The 18,594-nt window shown below is 43.0% G+C and overlaps 1 protein-coding gene across 4 annotated transcripts in view; it reads right to left on the bottom strand.

The window, feature by feature from the left end:
- The window catches only part of Lmbr1 (limb development membrane protein 1), a 128,137-nt gene extending 111,452 nt beyond the window's left edge, over positions 1–16,685 (bottom strand). For all 4 annotated transcript variants that reach the window (XR_005284282.1, XM_038319029.2, XM_038319031.2 and 1 more), the window contains exon 1: positions 16,408–16,685. Coding sequence is in view for 3 of the 4 variants with exons in the window: in XM_038319029.2 (XP_038174957.1) it covers positions 16,408–16,473 (66 nt within the window). In the remaining variant the exon portion in view is untranslated. The remainder of the gene's footprint in view (positions 1–16,407) is intronic.
- Between the last annotated feature and the right edge of the window lie 1,909 nt (positions 16,686–18,594).

The following is an 18,594-nucleotide window of genomic DNA, read 5'->3' as shown; positions in this document are numbered from 1 at the left end:
AATTTCCTCCCTTGCCCCCTTTTTTTCTCTCGTGCTCTCTTCCTCTTCTCTGCCTGCCTCTCTCAAGTTCCCACTCCGACTCAGCCTTTCACTCTTTCACTCTCCCCCTCCCAATAAACCTCTTGCACTAACTCTGTTGCATGTGGCGTTCCTGGCAGGGCCCGCCAGAGGTAGCCACTTTCCGCTAGGAGCCTTCCGGCCTGCTCCACCTGCAGCAGATCCACTCTCTTCCACTTGTAACAAATCTGCTTTCTTGTTCACCAACAATTGAGTCTTTGGAGGGGCCCCCTGCCTCTGACCATTCCCCTGGATGTGAAGCCTCATTTCTTGAGCACAGTGCACTCCCTGCCTTCTGCCTTTTCTCTAAGTCCTGATACCAGGCAACTGTGTCTCTCTTGGGATCAGAGCCCTTGGCCCTGTGCTTGCATGATGACATATTGAACAGCTTGTGTCTACTCAATCTGATTCTCCCTGGACCCCTGGATCTGTCTCATCCTTGGGAACTGTGTCATACATCTCCTCGCTTTTAAGATCCACTGACTACTCCTTTCAAATCAAATCTGGCCTCAGTATTCTTTGGACCAGGCAGTCATGGAACAGAAAAAAAAAAATACCCTGTATATACCCTATATACCCTGTCTGTTTGTGGCAACATGCGGGTTAGATGGAGTTTCCTAACACTCAGCACACACCAACTGGTTCTTCCTCTCTTTTTATTTACCCAACTCTTGTTTAGTGTGTGTGTGTGTGTGTGTGTGTGTGTGTGTGTGTGTGTGTGAATGCATGTGACTTGTACTTAGCCCTTTATGTGTAAATGTAAGCTGCGTTTAATTTTGCATGTATGTGTATGTAACTTGGATTCAGTTTTGTGTATGTGTGCATGTAACTACTGGTTAGAAAAACATGTTCTAAACAGTAACCACGTGGCTCTCCTCCACCTTAGCTGGTGACATATAATTATGTAAGCAGCTACATGGCTGGCAGCCATCTTTTACTAAGGTTAAACAGTACACTTATTAGTCCTAACAAATCCTCTGTTTATTTTATCTCCTTTTAGACTAAGAAATGCAACAAGTCTCAAATATTTTGAGTTGGTATAGACTGTATGGTGATAGAAATATAAAATTATATGTGATATATACCCTATATCATGATAAAAAAATTAAGGCTATAAAGGTCTATTCAGATTAACAAAAGCTAACTTAGAGATTTACACCTAAGGACTTACATCTTTGCCAAGTGGCCAATACCAAGCTTCTAGAGAATTTAAATAAGTGATGACATATGTTTGATAAATAAGGTATTTGATAAACAAGATATATATTCTAGCCGGGCGGTGGTGGCGCACGCCTTTAATCCCAGCACTCAGGAGGCAGAGGCAGGCGGATCTCTGTGAGTTCGAGACCAGCCTGGTCTACAAGAGCTAGTTCCAGGACAGGCTCCAAAGCCACAGAGAAACCCTGTCTCGAAAAACAAAAAACAAAAAACAAAACAAAAAAAAAGATATATATTCTATAATGGAGTTTCTGGTCCCCCAAGAGGGTCCTTTTTCCAGAGCTGGGCATTTGGGCAGAGGGCCCCATGGCTTGCCAAGGGCAGTGCTGGCCTCTGTGCTCCTTCAGTCCCTGCTCACAGGCCCCCTTCTCCTGTTTCCATGTGGCCCTGGTGATCTTTCCGTCCCTTTTCCTCGTCTTCTCAGGAGACAGCCTTACCAGTGTGGTACAAATTTGTTCTGTTCCACTTTTTACTATTGACGGCCCTCAGTCATCAACCACGTGTGTCCCAGTAAATCGGATGGAAAGAGGGCGTGAGGTGACGCTGTGCTGATGGGAAGGACCAGGTGCTTTAAGGTCTGTTTGTGTGAAGACAGGAAAGCTTCAGTGCTGACAAGGAGAAAGCGATCTGAGATGTATAAAAGAACAAAACATGTTCCAGATTTCTCTCTCTCATGCTGTTACTGTTCACAATCTTGACATTAATTGATGGAATTCTGGTAAGCTATCAGTCTAGCTCTGGCAGAGCACTAAACATTATTTTCTACCACTATAGCATCACAGACACAAGCTCAGGATTTTAAATTCTCTTTGGTTGCTTTCTAATGTGTCTAAAACATATCTTTGTGTAAATTCAAAGTTCTCGTGAGCTCCAGGGAGTTGACTTGAATCCACCCATTCGAACAACATTTTGCCAGGTCCAAGTGGTGCCTGATGATTCCACAGAGCCTGGACAGTGAAGTGAAACAGCCAGCGACCTCAGAACACAGCCAGCACCCCAGCTTTCTCAGGTCCCCCAAAGATGACTAATGCCTCCCAGGTCAGCAGGAAGCAGAGTCTTAAGAACACAGCGTATTCATCCCTGCTTCACCTTTTTATAATAACTACCCTAACTCGTCCCTTTTTATATTAAACAAAAGGGAGGAATGCTAATATTCAGGCATTTATACTGGTCTGCCCTTATGGTCCTGACAAGATACATCCTCAGCTGCAGCCACTAAGGGCACCCACTGTGCATATTCTCTATGTTCCCTTATAAAAGGTGGACCTTGGGGCTGGAGAGATGGCTCAGTGGTTAAGAGCACTGACTGTTCTTCCAGAGGTCCTGAGTTCAATTCCCAGCAACCACATGGTGGCTCACAACCATCTGTAATAAGATCTGGTGCCCTCTTCTGGCCTGCAGGCATATATGCAGGCAGAACACTGTATATATACAATAAATAAATAAATATTTTTTTAAAAAAAGGTGGACCTTGCCCACCTACCCCCATCTCTTCCACCACTCTTGAACTCAGGGACCGGTCTCTGCCCCCCCCCCCTTTCTGCCATCCTCTCTGTCCCCTTCTCTGCCCCTTCTTTCTCCTTTTCAAATAAACCCCCCATGGGAGCCTTGTTGTATGGTATGACTCCTTCCTGCCATTTTTTAAACTATAGCACTCAGTGTATGTGGGAGATGATGAAAGGCACTGCTAACGCCCGTTCTGGAAGCCTGAAGGCGAACAAGAGGACACTAGTAGAGTCAAACCTCATCTTGAAATCCTCTGAAGCACAGAAAATGGGCAAAAGGAAAATCAAACAATGAAGAAACATAAAGAAATAATGGTCTACAATGCAGTAGAAGTCAGTCTTGCTTCCAAGAGCAAGGAAAGAGGAATAACTTGGCAGTAACACAATGAACCATAAGGTTAAAGTTGGATTCTGGTAGCTGACAGAGGCTTTCTGAGCTGATTTTGTGAGGCTTACTACATCCAGGAACCTATTCTAACACTGGGGACACTAGTGAGCAAAGGTGCACCCTTGTGACACACATTCCAGAGACAGAAATAACAATACTATCTATTATCTATTAGATACTAAATATCTATTAGACAACAGATAACTAAATTACAGTGTGTTTGAGGATGGCTACCCTGGGCCTAGGAAAACAGGAACAGTGGCAGCTCATCTCACCAGGATGACACCTGAGGAAGAATGACGGGACAAAAGGAGTAAGACTAGCAGTGTGTGATACAAAGACAATAATAATGTCAGGGGCCTGAGACAAGATGGCTCTAGTGTGTTCAAACGAAAGTGAAGAATAAGAGATGAACCTAGGGATTAATAGGTGTCCAGGGCACAGAGGACTTTGTTCCAGGTGCTGGTACTTACACATGGTAACTGACAGGTTGGCTCTGACCCTGGGGAGACAGAAATCCATGTAAGACTGTGAACAGAGAAGTGACAGGATCAGATTCAGTAGAGAAACTCGCCTGTCCCTGTTGCCAGGACAGAAGCAGGGACCAGAAAAGACAATGAAGAAGAAATATTACTCAGAGCTGTGAAGTGAGGCATTAAGAAATGACTGAGTTGTGTTTTGAGAGCAGGCCTGCTAGGACTCGTAATAATAAACACAAAGTTCTAGTCCTGAGACACTGGAAAGACTGAGTTGCCAAGTCCAAGTCGGGGAAGATTACAAAAGGAATGATCCCAAGGAGGACCGGGTTCTGCTGAGTTTGAGGTATACACTATGAAGGTGGAAAGCTGAGTGGGTAGGTGTGTGTGTGTGTGTGTGTGTGTGTGTGTGTGTGTGTGCTGTTCAGAGGAAATGCTAGGTTACAAGCTTAAAAAATAAAAAATAATAATCAGCAGATGACACAAAATGTCCTAAGGCTAAGATGCAAAAGCAGGTAGAAAAGTCTAAAAACAAAGTGTAACTCTCAGATGTTAAGCATCAGTGAAGAGGTTGCCAGACAAGCAGTTAGCAAGGGTGGGGCACCAAGGGCCTGCACATCTCCTGACCCACAGGAAGGAAAAAGGAATTTGCAACAGTGTCAAATACTGCTGACAGGCCAAGCAAGATGAGAAAGGGGGATTGACAACTGGATTTGGTGCCACGGAAGTCACTGCAACCTTGACAAGAACTGTTTTTCTGGAGTAGTGGAGACAAAAGCCCAGCTAAAGTGGATTCCAGGAAGAGCTGGAGAGAAAAGTGCAAGCAGAAAGAAACGCAGTGGAGTTCTTCCCTAGTGCTGCAGCAAAACAAAGGAACTGTGAAAAGGAATTCAAAGACAGAAGGCTTTTTTCAAAGATGAGAAAAGTTACAGAAGATAGAATGAATAATTCAGCAGTCAAAAAACAGAAGAAGGAAATGGAATAATGCTGAAATAACTGCGAAGCAGAGGGACTGACAGTAATCTTTCTGGATAAGGAGGCAGGAAATGATGGGGGAGGAGATAAAAGAGAAGAGGAGGAGACCATAATAATGATGGCAGTGCAGCTGACAACTGGGTTAGGTACCATGGAAGTTACTGCAACTTTGACAAGAGTTGTAGTGGAAACAAAAGCCTGGCTGACATAGATTCTGGGAAGAGCTGGAAAGAGAAAGGAAAGGCCTGAGAGAGGGAAAGAGGAGGAAGAGGGCAGTTACACTCGTCTCTGTTCTCGTCTCCTACTGTCCTCTTCAGCTGAGCACCCACCCCAGATCCATCCTACATCAGACCCTTGGGATCACTATTGTCTTGGCTTCTAAACCAACTCTAGGATGTCTGAGTCTCATATCCTTTGTCCCACAACTGTTCCTTACATGACATCTTGACAAGGTGTGTACCGCCACTGCCCCTGCGGCTGGTGCTTCCTAAGCATGCCCCAGCATCACTGAACACACTAGAATTTACTTATTTTCTAATAACAGACCATTATGTTGTCCTCAGTTTTAAAGAAGGAAAAGGAGAAAGGTGAGCACAAATATTTCAGCTCCATTGTTAGGTTAAGTAAGTTGTCTAAATTACCTCTTTTGTTTTCTTTCATTCCCTTGGTACAATTTATCAAACTGAAATTCTACATGGAAAGTGGAAGAAAAGGACAAATAAATAAAAATAGAGAAATATAACAAGAGCAAATAACAAAGTGAGATTAAATGGCCTTTAAAGTTCCAGGAAAACCCAGGCTAGAATCCCGACACCCAAGGCCTGACAATGATGTAAAACATGATGCTTGATTCTGATACTGAGACGATGTAGCTAGAGCCCCCAAGAAACATCAACCACCTGATGATCTTAACAGCCCAGATACTTTCAGACTTCTGGTTTCGCTCCCTTCTCCCTATTCTCACTTCTTCCCTTCTCTTCCTGCCCCCCTCCAACCTGCCCCCCTCTCTGTGTCAGTGGAAGTGATGACCCAACAGCCAAACTACAGGTCCTAACGTTCCTTGGTCTCCATGCAGCAACCTCTGTCAGTATTATCCTTTCTTATCTGATGCCTTCCCCTTTCCTCAGCTTGTACCAGCTAGCTCCTCTGACTCCTGGGCTAAGCACCCTTCCAGTCCAATTCCACAAGTTCTTCATAGGCTCTATCATTTTCCCAGATTTAACCTCCAGTCACAGGAAGCCCTTGACCATGGCTAGAGAAGTACTGGCTTGTGAAAATGCAAAACAAAGTGAGACCCAAGAAGATTGGAAGACAGTGAAGCCAAGGACAGGCTGAGGAACAGAAGAGCAGAGGCCAGAGCAGACATAGGGCTGCAGTGAAAAAAATCAAGAAAGCAATATATTCAAGAGTACAGGTAAGGCTACAAATTCTAAAAACATAAATGGAATATGTTTATATTTACAGCCAGTAGCTTTTATTCCAGCTCACAGGAGACAATGGGCCAGCTCAGTGTTTGGCAGGGCTCCGAGGACAAAGAGCTTTCCTCTGCTGCCAGAGAAAAACAGTCATGCTACCACCCTCCCAGAGAAACCCACAGCACTTCTCAGTGACATGTAACCTGTGCAGAAGGTGATTCAAGGCCTTGGGGGCTGCACGCCTTTAGACTTGATTTGAATTGAGGGACCTAGTCCCCAGTGGTCTAAGTTTATTTAATATGTAATATTAATAAATTAAAGCTAATAGTTTTAAATTTCAAGAATAGCATTGAACTTAGATACAAGCCAGTGCATTATAATAAATTTTTACTATTTATCTTCTTATTTAAGATCTAAAATTGAAAGATGCCAAGCAGGACCAGAAACATCTCTACCCAGCCTAAGAGGCAAGAGCTATTACTGAGAGGCTCATTGTCTGCACCAGATTTATTTTAATATCATTAATTCAAATATAAAGACATAAGTATTCAGAAAGTCTACAGACTAACCACCAATTAAAGGAAATTCAAATTGTACTTCTTTGAAATTTGCCAAAAACAAGGAATACTTAAAAATCCAGATGAATGAAAGACACAAAGACTCAAATAGTTATTTTTTAAAAAATATCAGAAAGATGGCTCAGTGAGTAAAACACTCGCTACACAAACATGAGAACATGAATTCAGATCCCTAGCACCACATAAAAACAAGGCTCAGCAGCATACATCTGTAACCCCAGAGCACAGGGAGTCGAGACAAGCGGATCTGGGGGTTTACTGCCAGCCATTCTAATCCAAGCAGTGAGCTCCAGGTTTTAATCTACTATACATGTATAAATGGATGGACAGATAAATGGAAAGATGAATAAATATACAGCCATTTCCCTACTGTAACCCTGGCTGTCCTGGAACTCATTCTGTAGACCAGGCTGGCCTCAAACTCAGAGATCTGCCTGCCTCTGCCTCCAGAGTGCTGGTATTGAGTTTCTATTTTTATTCCCAGATAAAATTGGAGTTAAGTTAAAAGGTATGAAGTAAGTTAAAAGGTATAAGTAAGAAAAAATAGATCCTTAAATTATTTCACAAAATAGAAAGGGAAAAGATACTTACAAACTCATCCTACAGAGGCAGTATTACCTTGCTACCAAAACCTTATAAGATACAAAAACTGTAAACCAATATACATGGATACATAAGCAAAAATCCTCAATAAAATAGGTATAAATGGAATTCAACAGTATATTAAAAGATCATACGACTGCTCGTAAACTCCAGGATCCATTTGTCTCAACTCTCCATTCACATGTTACAGAAATATACAGCTGAGACCTGAATGAGCTTTTGAAACCCCTAGTGACACACCTCCTCCACCAAGGACACACCTAATCCTTTCCAAGCAGTTCCACCAACTGGGATCCAACTATTCAAATATATGAGCCTATGGAGCCATTCTTATTCAAACCACCACATTCCACTCCCTGGTCCCTATAGGCCCCCCCCTGACTATATCTTAATGTAAAATGCATTTAGTTCAACTTCAAAAAACACCATATCTTTCAGTCTCAAACACAGTTTAAAAGCCCAAAGTCTCTTCTAAGATTCAAGGCAATGTCTTAATTGTAACCCCTTGTAAACTATAAATAAAAAAGCAGATCACATATTTCATACTTCCAACATACAATGTAACAGGATATACATTACTGTTCCAAAAGGAAGGAAAGGGGATATAGTAAGAAAATACTGAGCCAAAGCAAGACCAAAAACCAGCAAGGCAAACTCCAAATCCTGTAGCTCTATATCCAAAGTCAAAGGACTTACATGACTCCACCCTTCCAACTTTGCTGAGTGTAACACAGCCCCTCTCCTCCCTCAAGCTGGTTCCTTGTCTATATGCAGCTCTTCTTGGAAGTATCCCATCGCCCTAACATCTTCAATATATTAGGATCTCAAACACAATCCAGATTTCACTTTCAAAGTTTTGTACAATGGCCTCTTCAGATCTCCATGCAAAGACTTTACTGCTACAGACTGGCCTTAGCAGATTTTCTTACCTTTGAAGGAAGATTCCACAACCTTTACTCCTGTATCCTTCGTGACTCTAAGGCCAGAACCACATGGTCAGTGCTGCCAAGTTCAGCTACATACTTAGGGTAGAGCATTACATTTGCATAAACTTTCCTTTGTTGCTTCTTTTCTAGGAACAGATAATTGCACAGGACTTTTCCTCTCACAAGTTGCAGGATAGGCTGGGTAGGGTCGTACAATAAGGATATCATACTTTAGTCCATTTCTCCATCTCTCTCAGCACAAACCTGGCTCCAACACTCAATTTCTGGTGCTCTTTTTCTCCTGAAACTGTGTTTTTTAATTTTTGAGCTTTGCTTTGTTTTGTTTGTTTTAGAAATGCATGCCTTGTTTCTTTTATTTCATTGGTGTTTTGCTTGTATGTATATCTGTGTTGGATCCTGAAGTTACAGACAGTTGTGAACTGCCATGGGGGTGCTAGGAATTGAACCCAAGTCCTCTGAAAGAGCAGTCAGTGCTCTTAACCACTGAGCCATCTCTCCAACCTGTGTTTTATATTTCTTGTTGCACTCCTTCTTCTTTTTCATTGCAGGCCTGCATCACTAATAACCTTGTCAATATTAGGCTGTCTTGAAATCTCTGCTATTGAAATTAATTCATAGCTTTTCAATTCAGCCTAGAGATTTTTAAGACAAGGGCAAAAAGCAGTGGCATTCTTTGCCAGTGTATCACAAGAGTGATCTCTAGCCCAATTGCTAATATTATTCCACTATTGAAACCTCTTGAGTTGAGATTCAATTGTTCACATGGATCTCAGAAATAATGTCTTTTAAGCTCCTACTATGCTAGTTTATTAAACACCACTAGAGCATTCAAATACTTTCCTAGTCCAAAGTCCCAAGGTCTTGCCTATTTCTCCCCAAAGCAGCACAGTCAGCACTGTCACAGCAACAGCCCACTCCTTCATACCAACTCTGTCTTACTTCACCGCTGCTGCGAAGAGGAACCATGACTTCTATAAGGCTACTTCTAGAAGAAACAGTTTTGCTGTGGAATAATGCTCTTGTACACTGTAAAGATTTGTCAATCATATTGATTTAATAAAACACTGATTGGCCAGTAGCCAGACAGGAAGTATATGCAGTTTTCCACACGTTGGGTACCATTCTGTTGACCGAGGTTTTCTGTCCCACCTGGCCTTTGGCCGTTCAGCCCCAAAGAAATGCGCAGTCTATATAAGTTATAAACTGATTGACCCATTATTAACTCTTATAACAAAAGAACAAATAATCCAATCAAAAAGTGACACATGATCTAAACAGATACTTATCATTTAAAAAAAAGAGGAGAAACATGAATGGCCAATAAATATATTTTTAAATGCTCAACATCCTTAGCTATCAGGAAAATGCAAATCAAGACTCCACTGAGGCTCAATTTCATGTCAGTCAAAATGGCTATTATCCAAAATGCTGATGAAGATGTGAACAAAAAGGAACCTTTATATACACTGGAAAGCATGTGAGTCAGTACAGCCACTATGGAAATGGAGATTCCTAAAAAAACTAAAAACAAAACTGTATCTGACTCAGTTATGCCACTCCTGAATATATATGCTAAGAAAGTGAAATCTGCATTCCTGAGTTTATTACGGTACCATTCACAATAGCTAGATGCCTAATGGCAGATGACTGAACCAAGGAAATATAGCATTATAAACAGTGGAGAATTACTCAGCTTGGAAGGAGAACAAAAACTGCGTGATTTGCAAGAAAATGGAAGGAAATGAATTCACGTTAAGTGAAGACAGATAAGAAAGAGAAATATTACAAGTTTTTTCATAGGTGAAAACTAATTTTATTAAAGACCTAAAAGTAGAAGAGGAAATATTTGAGAAGAATAAAAAGACCAAGGAGTGTATAAGAGAAGAGGACAGCAAAAGAAGAGGGAAGAAGTAGACACAATCAAGTCAGGATATATAAGTACATAGAAAGGTCACAGTAAAATCCAATTGGTATAATTAATATGCATTAAATAGTTGTGATTGGGACTGCAGAGATGACTCAACAGTTAAGAGCAATGACTGCTCTTCCAGAGGTCCTGAGTTCAATTCCCAACAACCACATGGTGGCTTACAACTATCTATAATAGAATCTGGTACCCTCTTCTGGCATGCAGGTATACATGCAGAATACTTACAAATAAATAAAAATTATATAACCCAAAAGATAAAATAAGTAAATTATATAACCCACAAGGAAGACATAACTTTCATGAATTATCATGTACCAAAAAAGTATAGTTCCAAAATACTTTTTTAATTTAATATATAGAGATAAATAGAACAGCTTTTTGGCATGGTAGAGGAGGAAGTGAGTGGTGCACCTAGCTCTGGTGTGTGCAGGGGCTATTGCAAGAGAATGTTTGTTGTTGTTGTTGTTTGGTTGGTTTGGTTTGGTTTGGTTGGTTGGTTGGTGGGTAGGTTGGGTTTTTGAGACAGGGTTTCTTTGTGTAGCGTTGGCTGTCCTGGAGTTAGCGCTATAGAGCAGGCTGGCCTCGAGTTCACAAAGATCCACCTGCTTCTGCCTCTGGAGTGTTGGGATTAAAGTTGTGCACCACCACCACCCTGCCTGCAAGAGAATTTTTTCCACCACACTGAAAAACTGAAGTATGGACACCACTTTAAGAAATTTGTAAAGCAAATGCATGCTGACGAAGTTGTAGAAGAGGAAGATCTTGACAGAGATATGAGTATTTGGATGATGATGGGCCCATTTCTCCTATTGAAGATTCATAACAGACTATGAGGAGGAAGTACATCCCTGGATATAAAGAATGTGATATCAAATTGTTAGAGAACAATTTATGATAAGTTTGAAATTCCCAAAGAAGAGAAAAGTCAATATATAACAAGAGAAGAGTAAGAAAGAAGCTGCAGTCTTTCAAAAAGCTTCTAAGGCCAAAAATACTGGGCAGAGGGACAGAAAGCCCTGGAAAGGAGATGAACATGTGAATATCAAAGGCTTGTCTTGAAAATGAATGAGGTCAGAGTTGAAGGACACCTATGAACAGAGTTTGTTTCAATGTAACTCCGGCATATCTGCACACAGACCCGTCGTATTCTGAATGTGACAGGAATGAGTATGGTCTGAACTCATTCTTTAGAGGCATAGGATGTCAACAAGTGAGAGGCAAACCTACACTAAAATGGTTCCTAAAGTAAATGGAAGAAATTGATTTAAAGACTCTTCAATGGAGAACTTTGAAGTTTTCATGAATATGTCTGTCTTTAATGCATAGAGAAATGAAAGAATTTATGGTCTGATTGCACAACTTAATCAAGCACTGGCTCTTTGAAGAAGGACTACCTTCAAAACGCTTGAATTTCAGTGACCTTGACGGTCAGTAAGGAAATCACATGTGAAATCCCTTAAATAAAAATGTTTAACTTTACAAAAAAAGATAAATAAAACACTACTTTAGCTAGGTGACATTAATTCATCATGAAAGAAAAGTAAACCTAAACCGAATAAATAAGAAAAAATATTAATTTTAAATTTAAAAGATGCTAAGATTGGGGCTAGAGATATGGCTCAGCAGTTAAGAGAACTAGTGGCTTTTTCCAAAGGACCCAGGTTCAATTCCCAGCACCCACCTGGCAGTTCACAACTGTCTAACTCCAGTACCAAAAGATCTGGCATCCTCACACATATACTCAGGCAAAACCCCAATGTATATAAAAATAAATAAAACTTTAAAAAACTAAAGAACCTAAAATTAAAGTCCTTCCTCAACAGCTAAAGAATACCAATCTACAAAGTATCAATAACTAACATACTTAACAATGAGAAATGCAACACTTGTCTAAGATCTACAGCAAACAAGAGCACCTTTTCTCATATCCTACAACACAGTACTAGGAATCCTAGTTAGTGCAAGATGACAATAAAAAGGACTTTAATAAGTAAAAACCGCCTTTGTACACAGATATCTCTATTAGTTATACAGAAAAAAGCTGAATGAATACATACAAAAAACTATATCTTAATAAATATTTCTAGCAAGAGTGAAGGACACAAGGTTAATACACTGAAGTCAATCACTTTCCTATATGCCAGAATAGAAAAGTGAAATTTTTGCTTTGGTTTGATCTCAATTTAGTTTTGGGGTTTTGTTGTTGTTTGCTTTGTTTTGAGATAGGGTCTCACTATATAGCCCTGACTGGACTAGAACTCAGAAGATAGCCTCGAAACCACACATATCTGCCTGCCTCTACCTGTGGAAATGCTGGGATTAAATATGTGTGCCAGCATCCCCCACCAAACAAAAAACAAAAAACTACTGGGCAGTGGTGGCGCATGCCTTTTTTTTTTTTTTTGGTTTTTCGAGGACAGGGTTTCTCTGTAGCTTTGGAGCCTGTCCTGAAACTAGCTCTTGTAGACCAGGCTGGTCCGAACTCACAGAGATCCGCCTGCCTCTGCCTCCCGAGTGCTGGGATTAAAGGCGTGCGCCACCACCGCCCGGCGGCGCATGCCTTTAATACCACCACTAGGATGGCAGAGGCAGACTCACTCTCTGTGAGTTCGAGGCCAGCCTGGTCTACAGAGTTAGTTCTAGGACAGTCGGACAGTCAAGGATAGACAAAGAAACTCTGTCTTGGAAAATAAATAAATAAATAAATAAATAAAAAGGTGTGCACTACCAGCAGCGCAGGGATAAGTGAAATTTAAAGTCAAAACCATCACACACCATTTACACTAGCATGCCAATATATATGTGTATATATATATATGAATTTTAACCGAATATCTAACAAAATATATTCAAAATATTCATAAGAAAAATGATAAAACTCTGATGAAAGACATCTAAAATACTTAACTTTAATTAATGGAGATAATATAGCCCATGTTCATGAACAGGAAGATGTTAATTCTTTATATTTGATCTACAAACTGAATGCAATTCCAATCAAAATCCAAGCAAGTTATTTTGTAGACAGAAACAAATTGATTCTAAAGTTTATGTGAAGAGACAAAACCCAAAATAATCAGCACAATTTGAATAAAAAAAAATCAAAGAACTTTTGTAAAGTAAAAATAAAACTTAAATAATCAAAATTGTATAGGATTAATTAAATATTGACCAATGGAACAAAATAGGAACACTAGAAAATATAAGCACATAATACAGTTAACTGATCATTCACAATGCACAAAGATAATACAATAAGGAAAATAATATATGTTGTTGAAACAACTAGACATCCACCCACATGCAAAAAACAAGGAGTAATACATACAAATTTCACAAAACAAGCACTTCAGCCTATTACCACACACACATTGCAACATATCCACCTGCGTTCACTGGGATTCCAAAGACAGCCCTAAGAACTTGAGGGGCATGCTTGTGCTGCGGTACCAGCCATGTCCCAGGTTTATGACTCTGCCAGATCAAATCCACGCTGACAGAACTTTCATGAGCTAACAGATAATCCACCACCAGATACACCACACCCAGAAGAATGAGCAAACCCTGCCACTTCTCTGGACTTGCAATGTAGTTCAGTGGTGGAGGACCCATGTTTGGTGCCCAGTAGCAATGGGACAACTCACAACTCCTTGTCACTCCAGTTCCAGGGGATCTGGTGCCCTCTTCTGGCCTCCATGGGCAGCAGATGCATACATGATATACAGACATAAATGAGGACAAAACAATCATATATATTTATATATATATATATATAATACATACAAATTTCACAAAACAAGCACTTCAGCCTATTACCACACACACATTGCAACATATCCACCTGCGTTCACTGGGATTCCAAAGACAGCCCTAAGAACTTTTATATATATATATATATATATATATATATATATATATATATATATATTGAATAGTTTTTAAAAAAAATAAGGTGAAAATTAACCTATGGCCTTAGAAGCCAGAGCAGCAGCTGCTCTTGGAGGAAACAAAAGTTACAGCTGTGGGGGAAAGCTGGGCCTCTGGCATGGTAATAAAACTGTTTCTGCATCTGAAACCATGATTAATTAGTCAGGTATGTTCAGTAAAAAATGTATCCAAAAAACGAAAAAAAATAGCTGAGTGGTTGTGGTGCATGCCTTTAATCCCAGCACTCAGGAGACAGAGGCAGGTGGGTCTCTGTGAGTTTGAGGCCAGCCTGGTCTACAGAGTGAGTTCCAGGACAAGCTCCAAAATTACTGGGAAACCTGTCTCTAACCCACTCCCCCAAAAAGAAAAGAATGAAGAAATGTATCAAGGGCATACTTAAAATTATATATTTCTTCCTAGTGGCATAAATGTTGTGGGAGTAACCAACCCCACTTTCTGATTGGACTTAAGGCCCACTCCACAAAAGGAAACCCATACCTGGCACCACTCCTGAAGATAAGAACCTGTGCTAGATGGGTCATAGGCCCTAGAGAGAGCCTACTACTATACACTGCTAAATATGACACATATTAAACTGCTTCCTAATGACTTATTGTTATATCCACAAATTAGTGAGTCTTTCAACCTGCATCAGAGAGGCTTTCTGTGTATATAATGTTAACAGAGGGCAAGGGGCAGAGGACGAGACTAAGGAATAACGCTCAGACCTACAGAGGACTTCCATATCACTCTCCCTCTTCTTCAGGCTTAAAACAGCTGTGGAAGAGGGGACAAAAAGATTACAAGAGCCAGGGACAGTAGATGGCCCTAAGAAATAGTAGTTTTCCAGTTACAACAGCATAGTTTGTACAAATTAATGAGGGCAGTTGTGAAACACACACACAAAATCTGGGCAAGCTCATGCAGACAAAAATCTCAGCATGGAGACGGGAGATGGGCATGAAGGACCGATCCCTAACTGCTAAGGGTGGAGGGGGAGTCAGTTTTCTTTAAGGGTGTGGGTACCTGAAAAGTCAACCACACTCCAATGAATGTCCACACACCTAAGAATATAAGGGCAGCACAAATGGGTTTAAAAAAAAGACACAAAGTTGAGAAGATGGGGATAGGCCTGGGAGAAGTTGGCGAGGGGGTGGATATGATCAAAATACACTCTATAAACTACTCAAAGAATTAATAAAATAAAACCAAATGCAGCCTACCAAATTCTATCAGTGCAGATTTATGCATCTCCTTTTACTTGCCATATAATCAATTTTCAAAGTCAGTAACTGCACAAGCTGGACTACTCTGAACCAGAATTTGCTCTCCTCAACCAAGGGTGTGACTGAACAGGAAAAGTGAGCTAAACGTGGGGCGGATGCAAACTTGTAACTTGGGCATCCTTTACAGAGATATGGAGACACAAACAAACCCACTTACACACTGTCGGGTACCCTGAAAGGTGCTCATCAAAGGGAGACACTTAGGGAGTCAAGTTGGCATCCTGACCTGCTAGCAGCAGAGGATGAAGCGGGCCATCCTTTCCAGAGCAACTGCTTCTGTGCCCTGTGGGCTTCTGCTCTCGCCCTTCCCAGGAGAGACCTGTCTTCCCTCCTCTGCAAGTTTTAGCTGTCCTGGCTAGCGGAGCAGAGGGACGGATGTGAGTGGGAGGCCAGAGTCACAGGCCAGACTGGAAGCTTGGGAAGCCGGGCAGTCTGCACCACCTACACCTTAGCCACAGCCAGCTCAGTCCAGGTACCATACCTGACTAGAGGAAAAAGCGGACAGCCACCCAATCACCCTCCACCCTCCATCAGCAGATGCGGGATAACCTCGGGTGAAGAAGATGGGGAAGATGGTGGTGAAGGAGCAGATGAGGTGCGGTGAAGACATGGGGAGGGTACAAGTGTAGGTGATGGGGACAAGTGACAAGAGGGGGAGGACAGGTGATGGGAAGGGCTGCAAGTGACAAGAGGTGGGCACAGGTGACTGGAGGACAGAGATGACAGGAGAGAGTGGTGCAAGGAAGGGGAGGCGACACAGGTGACAGGAGGGGGGGATAAAGGTGACGGGAGGGGCAGGAAGTGCAGGTGTAGGGATGAACAGATGAAGAGAGGACAGAGCGGAGGGGAGGGAGCGCCGGTGGCGCGAGGGAGACCTATGAAAGAAGAGGGCAGCGGGTGACAGGAGAGGGACGTAGGTAGTAAGGAGATGGGGAACAGGTGACCGGGGTCACAGGTGACAGAGGACCGTAAGAGACGCGGGGAGTCAGAGTCTGTCTGCAGCAGACCCGGAGGGCGCTGGAAAACCATCGTGGGCCGGAGATCCGGGAAGAAGCTAGGGGACCGTGCTGGTCTGGACCAGGGGAACCGCCCGGCCACGCACCGTGGACTCTCGCACTTGGCTGTGGAAGTGCTGCTCCCGCGCCGACACCTCGTCCTGCCCTTCCATCCTCCTTCATGCCCGCCGCAGGGCCGCCCGCGTCCGCGCGCTCCGCCGCACCATTGCCCGCGGGCGCGGGGCTGCCACAGCCGCTCGTTGCCGGACAGGAACGCCACCTAGACCGCAGCGAGCACGGAAAACGCCGCCTCAGCCGCCGCCTCAGCTCCTGAAGAAGTGGCTCAGGCTGCGGGAGGCGGAGAAACGGCCACCCGCCTGGGCGGGGCTTGAGGCCGGGGCGGGACTTGTGCGTCAATCGGAGGGCGCCACACGTCAGAGACGCGCGCCTCGCGCCTGGGGCTCTGGGCCGAGGGTCGCAAGGAGCGAGGGGGCGTGGCTGGAATGGGGCGGAGTAGTTGTAGGACCCAGGACGTGCTGAGGCAGGCCCGAAGATCTTGTAGCTGGGCCTGCAGAGTAGGGATCCAGTTTTGTAGTCCATTGTTCAGGGCTGGGAATAAGGGCGGTGCCGAGGATCCGGGCAGGGAGGGTCTAGAGGCGGAACCCTTGGTGGGAGCAGGATTCGGAGGCGTGGTTAGATCCAGGTACAGGTGCATCCCTTCCCGGTTTTCGCTTTGCTGAAGCTTTTGGATGACCCTCAGGCATGATTCTCACAATCTGAGGCTCCGCACAGAGGCTCGCCTAGCCTGAATCCTGGGCCAAGGCGGACTGGGATCTACTACAGAAATTCTCTCCCAAGCAGGTGCAAAACTGGAAAGCGGTTGCAGAGTATAGGCGCAAGCCAGAAGCCCAGCTCCTCTGCGGAGATAAAGAGCCACTGCCTTTCTGGAGGGCAGAGATAGCCCGCGGTCCCCAGCCCTGCAGATGTTCAGGGAAGCTCAAGTTCATGACCCTCTGTAGACTTCAACGCGCTTATTTGGAAGAACTGCTAAATATCCCCAACACTGTAATTTCTCCTCCATTCTGCAGTTCTTTTGTCTTTAATTTAAAGGAGTGGTTTGTTTGGTTGGGGCTTTTTTTGTTTTGTTTTGTTTTGTTTTTGTTTTTTGTTTTCTGAGGACAGGTTTCTCTACGTACGTCCTGGCTATCCTGGAATTTACTCCGTAGAACAGGCTAGCCTCGAACTCAGAGATCCACCTGCCTCTGCAACCTGGGATGATAAAGGCGTGTGTGACTGCCACCACCCAGATTTTAAAGGAGTATTCGTAATTGTTGTTTCCGGGTTCATTTGGTAGGAAGATCATGCCCCAGCCTGTGTTCCAGAGACAAGCAGCTGATCATCCAAGTAACAACTTCCAGCTGGTAGAATTCACACCAGTTCACCTTTAATATGTCTTTAAATATCTCAACCCTAAAGAACTTGTAGACTAGAATCCTGGTCTCCTTTTTCTGGACACCCATAGTCTGAGAGCTAGGTTAAATACCCAATTGAACTGATCTAGATGATCTCTGGGTAAATCTGTCCAAATGAAAGGATAAACACATCAGCTTTCAAAGTGTGTGTCAGTGGGCATCGATTCCGGAAAGTGAAAGCATACAGTATTTCACATCCTTCCAATCGGATACTGCAACCAATTAAACCTTTACATTTCTATTACAGAGCTATTCATGGAGGCTTACCCACCTTTTATTTGATTGTCTTACTGTCTTTGCCACTTCTGAAATGTATCCCAGGAAAATCAGCTTCAAAAATAGACACAAACTCCCCACTCCCACATCAGACACTTTGGCCCACCCATCTGCCCTCTGGCTTTGCCTTTCTTCCAGTGAGAACCAGTCACCCTTAAGTCTGGCCCTGATTCTGTGATATGCTCCATCCAGTAGGAAACTCAAAATTATGACACTATTGGCGAAAGGCCTGTGCCTTAGCGCTTGCCCTTCCTGTGTCCCCTAGCAACTCCTGCAGTCCGTAAAAACAAGCCTCAGACAGCGGGAGTTGGGCAGCCCACTACTGAAGAGACACTAGGCCACTAAAGCATGTGGCTCTGGCAGGCCTTACCCTTCTCCCCATTCCCTCTGCCTTGCTAAAAACTGTTAGGTTACATTCCTAAAGCTAGCCACCAAGGTCTTATTCATTCACTTATTTAGCCACTTCCTCCCCAGGCTGATTACCAAAGTCCAGCAATCAGAATTCCCCTTTGGTTTGCCTAATCAACATGCCCAGTTAAAATCGCC

This window comes from Arvicola amphibius, chromosome 2 (assembly GCF_903992535.2).
Source record: "Arvicola amphibius chromosome 2, mArvAmp1.2, whole genome shotgun sequence".
Taxonomy (NCBI): Eukaryota; Metazoa; Chordata; class Mammalia; order Rodentia; family Cricetidae; genus Arvicola; species Arvicola amphibius.
This window is presented reverse-complemented; position numbering and strand designations above follow the sequence as displayed.